We start from the raw sequence: 4,731 nt of genomic DNA, 5'->3' as shown, positions 1-4,731 counted from the left end.
AATAAGGAAGGAGTGCAAGATATTTTGGAGAAAATGACCGAGTGTTGTGCTAGATTGGAAGAGTGGGGGAGGTATGATAAAGGAGATGCGTGAACAGCTAGCAAATAACAGGAAGCAACTGAGAAAATTATGATCTAGAACAAATAACGGTGTAATTCAAATTTACAATGTAGTAAGGTAGAAGTACTTATGTCTGTTGGAGAAATAGTAAATATACTGGAAGCAGAGATCCAAACAATTTTGGCTTCGTGAGGGGGACAAAAATACATGTTTTTTCCACAAGTATGCTTCAATTGGGAAGGAACACAATAGAATCAAGAAATTAAAGGATTCACAAGGAGTGTGGAAAGAAACAGATTCGGAAATATAAGAGATTATTGTGAACTACTTTAATAAACTGTTTCGTGCTTCATCGAATGGAGAACAAATATCAGACATGGATACTGTGCGACGTGTTACAGAAGAGCAGAACCATAATCTTGCATTACCAGTTATCGGGGAGGAAGTACAGGCTGCTGTTTTTTCTATGAACAGGGAGAAGGCACCAGGCCTTGACGGTTTAAACCCGGCGTTCTTCCAAACTTATTGGAATATAGTGGGAGGAAATGTAAGCATGTTCTGTAAACACTTTTTTAAGATAGGAGAATTACCGAGAGGGGTTAATCATACACTTATTTTCCTTATACCTAAATTCAAATAAGGCTAAGCAAATAACGGGCTTATGGCCAATATCCCTGTGTAACGTGCTAATGAGGATTGTATTTAAGGTGCTTGCTAATAGATTGAAGCCGTGTCTCAAAGATATAGTGAAACACAAAGTGCATTCATTGAAGGTAGATTACTGATTGGAAATGCCTTAATTGCATATGAAATAAATCACTATATTAGGTGGAAAACACAAGGTGGCAATGGTGTGGCTGCACTGAAAATCGATATATTTAAGGCTTATGATAGGATGAAATGGAGTTTTGTCGAATAAATATTGAATAAGTTTGGATTCCATAATAAGTGGGTGGATAAAGTCATGAAGTGCGTTAATATAGTGTCATACAGCTTCTTGCACAATGGGGAGATATTTGCTGAAGTAATTCCTCATAGGGGAATCCGACAGGGAGACCCTATATCACCTTATTTGTATATACTTTGTGGCAAACATTAAAAGATATGAGGATACGGGATTGCTGCATGGTTGCAAAGTGGCACAGGGAGCTCCAAGTATATCTCATATGCTCTTTGCAGATAACTGCTATTTGTTTTTTCGAGCATCATGTACAGAAGCATCGATAATGAAGGATATATTACGGAGGTATGAACGACTATCAGGCCAGATAATCAATTATAATAAATCAAGTATTACATTCAGCCTTAATACAACTGAGCATGATAAGGTATCTGTGTGTGAATGTTTGCAAGTTATGGAAAGTGACAAGACAGGAAAATACCTAAGTATGCCAATGTGTGTGGGAAAAAATAAAACGGAGACATTTGGTTTCTTAAATGATAGAATTGAGCGAAAGCTGAATGGATGGATTAATAAGGAGTTGTCTAAGGTAGGGAAACTTACATTTCTTAAAGTTGCTGCACAAACCATACCAAACTTTTAGATGAGTTTGTTCAAATTCCAGCAAATATATGTGAAGGAATGGAGCGTAAAATGAATTCGTTTTACTGGGGACATGGAAATGCGGGGAAGGGGGTGAAGTGGATGGCTTGGGATAAGTTATGCATGCCAAAAGTACACGGAGGATTGGGGGTATATAACCTACAGCTGTTTAATTTGGCGATATTGGCTAAACAAGGATGGAGAATCCTAAATGAGAGTAACTCATTAGTATCTACAGTTATGAAATCTAGATACTTCCCTACTACGGATTTTCTGCACGCACAGGTGGGTTCAAACCCAAGTTATGTATGGAGGAGTATTATGAGTGTTCAGGGTGCTGTTATAAGAGGAGCTAGGAGAAGGATTGGAGATGGGGTGAATACAAAAGTATGGGGGGACCAATGGCTACCTGATGCAGATAATGGATGTTTAACTTCATATATGCTAGAAAATTTGAAAGAGAGTACATTTCAGAACCTAATGCATACTGACGGCATGAGTTGGGATGTTGATTTACTTCATGATGTCTGCAATGCACGAGACATATCATTAATCATGAGAATTCCAATACCACTTCAGAAATGAAATGATATGTGGTTTTGGATGCTTGAGGATAATGGGCAGTTCTCAGTAAATAGTTGTTATAGATGGTTGCAGGGAGAATATAGCTATGGGGATAGAACGTTTTGGAAGGGTTTATGGTCATTGCAAATGCCTGGGAATTTGATGAATTTTCTCTAGAGAGTCTGCAAGGGATGCTTACCAACTCTACAAGCATTACAGATGAAATACGTAGTCGTAGATTCACGGTGTCCTTGGTGTCATAGTCACTTAGAATTTGATACCCACGTCTTATTTGCTTGTGACTTTGCTCGTATAGTGTGGTATAATTCTGGTATACAGCAGTTAGTACAGGTTGTACCAGGTGAAATGGAAGCTATGACTATAATGCGAGCTTTCGAGATATATACAAGGGAGCGGTGTGTACTTCTGGGAATGATCTGTTGGAGCTTATGGAATAGCAGAAATAATTGGGTTTGGGAAAAAGCAAATGGCTCTGCGTTTGGAGTTAAAGCTTCAACCTTGAATCTCTTACAAGATTGGCGTGCATCACAGGTAAAGGAGAGTAAAATTAGCAATCAGCGTATATCAGGGACACGAATTTGGACTAAACCAGAGCTGGGATGGTTTAAGATGAATGTTGATGTAGCTGTGTTCCAAGATGGGAATACTGGGGTAGGAAATGTGCTACGTGATATGCATGGGTAGTTTGTAGCTGCAAGAAGCAAACGAGTTAATGGAGCTTGGCAACCACGGGAGGCAGAGGCTATTGAATTGAAGGAAGCTGTGTCATGGGTGAAAGAGATGAACATCACACACTGTATTTTTGAAACAGATTCGAGGAGTTTAGCTACTGCGTGTAATGGTAAACCAGTGACGCCTAGTTTGGTACCATTGTATCGGATTGTACCACCTTAATGAAGCACATTGATCACGGGTTAGTTGAGTTTATTTATCGGTCTGCGAATAATGTAGCTCATGTGTTAGCAAAGGCTGCATATTTTATGTCAGATGTAGGAGAATGGCATAATATGCCACCCGAATTAATTTATCATGTAGTGTCACTTGATAATATTGAATGAATGCAAGTACGTTTTATTCAAAAAGAATGTAAATCACTTTCTTGCAACTTTTTTCATAATATATATATATATATTGCTAAATAACTTTTTTTATAATATTATTTTCTTTATTCAAATAGCATGGGCACATTTACTAATCAAAAATGATGCAAGTAATTTAAGAGTCTCTATAGAGAAAATTGTTTAAAATGAAATGTATTTAAATCTCGTGATTAGGTAAGAGTCAATATTTTACTATATTTTTTAGGTATATAGTTAAGATATTGTTGGAGATACTTTTAGAAAACCGTCTTGGATCCATTGGAAGCTTCTTACGTAATGAGAGCAAGTTAAATACCCAATTTGAAGGAAAACGGCTAGATAAACTATAAAAACACCTTGAAAAAGAGGTATGCTCTAGCTAAGATCTTTGATCCAATTCATGTAACTCTTTTGCGGATTTGCAACTCAGTTACGTGTTTACTCCATAGCGGGAAGTTGCTGGTGCAGACTTGCAGCATTCCATTCCTGGTTAGCCCAACATTGACGTCGGTTTGCGGTGCCGGTTTTAAGTACGTATGCCCAAATTTTTAAGGCATGTGTGGCTTTAACTTGGTACCGGAGAGCGTGTTGCTACTTGATCTATTTTCTTAGTTGCACGTTTTAAGAAAGCCTAAAATTTGGTGGTAATATTGACACTTGATATATGACAATTCAATCGATTATTATACAATTTATCGCTCATAGTAATTCAGTAAGGACATGTGGAATCTAAATCGCATGACTAGTTAATCTAAGCTTTAAGATTGTTCGCCTATTTACCCGACAGATTATCATTATTAATAAACGCAAATACCATCATGCAGATTATTTTTGTAGATGAGAATTCGGAATTTCAACTGGAATGAGTCTTATTCTCTGTACAATTGGTCCAGTAACATAAAAAATTTGCATTTGTTGTTGATACGAGGTAGCCACCGTTTCAAAAACACATACATTATTTAGGAGAACGGGTCATTATTGTAAATATTGATATTATATTTTTATGGTCCAAAAATTTGATGAAATTTTTTATCAAATAATTGAAAAATGTCTGCATTATATGATGCGTCTGAAAAGGGACAAAATCCTAAAACCAATTGAAAAATGTGCCATATAACGAATTTAAAATGGGACCAGCCTAGTACTAACTCTGTCCTATTTTATTTTCATTACCCTTGTTCTCTTTTATTAAAAACAAACTTGTTCCATTTATATATCACTATTTTATTATTTTTAATTTTACTTTTATATTTTAGTAATAAAATAATGTATATACAGTAAAACCTCTGTAAATTAATACTCGATTAATTAATAATCTCTCTAAATTAATAATTTTGTCCGGTCCCGACTTGGGCCAGTTCAAAAAATGATCAATTTCGATAAGATAATAAGATAATAATTTTTTTGAAAACCCTGTATAAAAATATGGTCTCAATAAAACTATAAATTAATAATTCCCTTATA

At 36.0% G+C, this 4,731-nt stretch overlaps 1 protein-coding gene across 1 annotated transcript; it reads left to right on the top strand.

The window, feature by feature from the left end:
- Window positions 1-2,386: 2,386 nt before the first annotated feature.
- LOC141665402 (uncharacterized) lies at window positions 2,387-2,872 on the top strand. The gene has a single exon (XM_074471388.1). It carries the CDS (start codon window positions 2,387-2,389, stop codon window positions 2,870-2,872), a length of 486 nt encoding a protein of 161 aa, XP_074327489.1.
- The last annotated feature ends 1,859 nt before the right edge of the window (window positions 2,873-4,731 follow it).

This window comes from Apium graveolens, chromosome 6 (assembly GCF_009905375.1).
Source record: "Apium graveolens cultivar Ventura chromosome 6, ASM990537v1, whole genome shotgun sequence".
In the NCBI taxonomy this organism is placed as follows: Eukaryota; Viridiplantae; Streptophyta; class Magnoliopsida; order Apiales; family Apiaceae; genus Apium; species Apium graveolens.
Note: the sequence above shows the minus strand (reverse complement) of the source record. Positions and strands in the feature narration are given on the sequence as shown.

Bases quoted from the DNA above. Each gene is read 5' to 3' on its own strand.
- LOC141665402 (XM_074471388.1), top strand. From the start codon at position 2,387: ATGAAATACGTAGTCGTAGATTCACGGTGTCCTTGGTGTCATAGTCAC.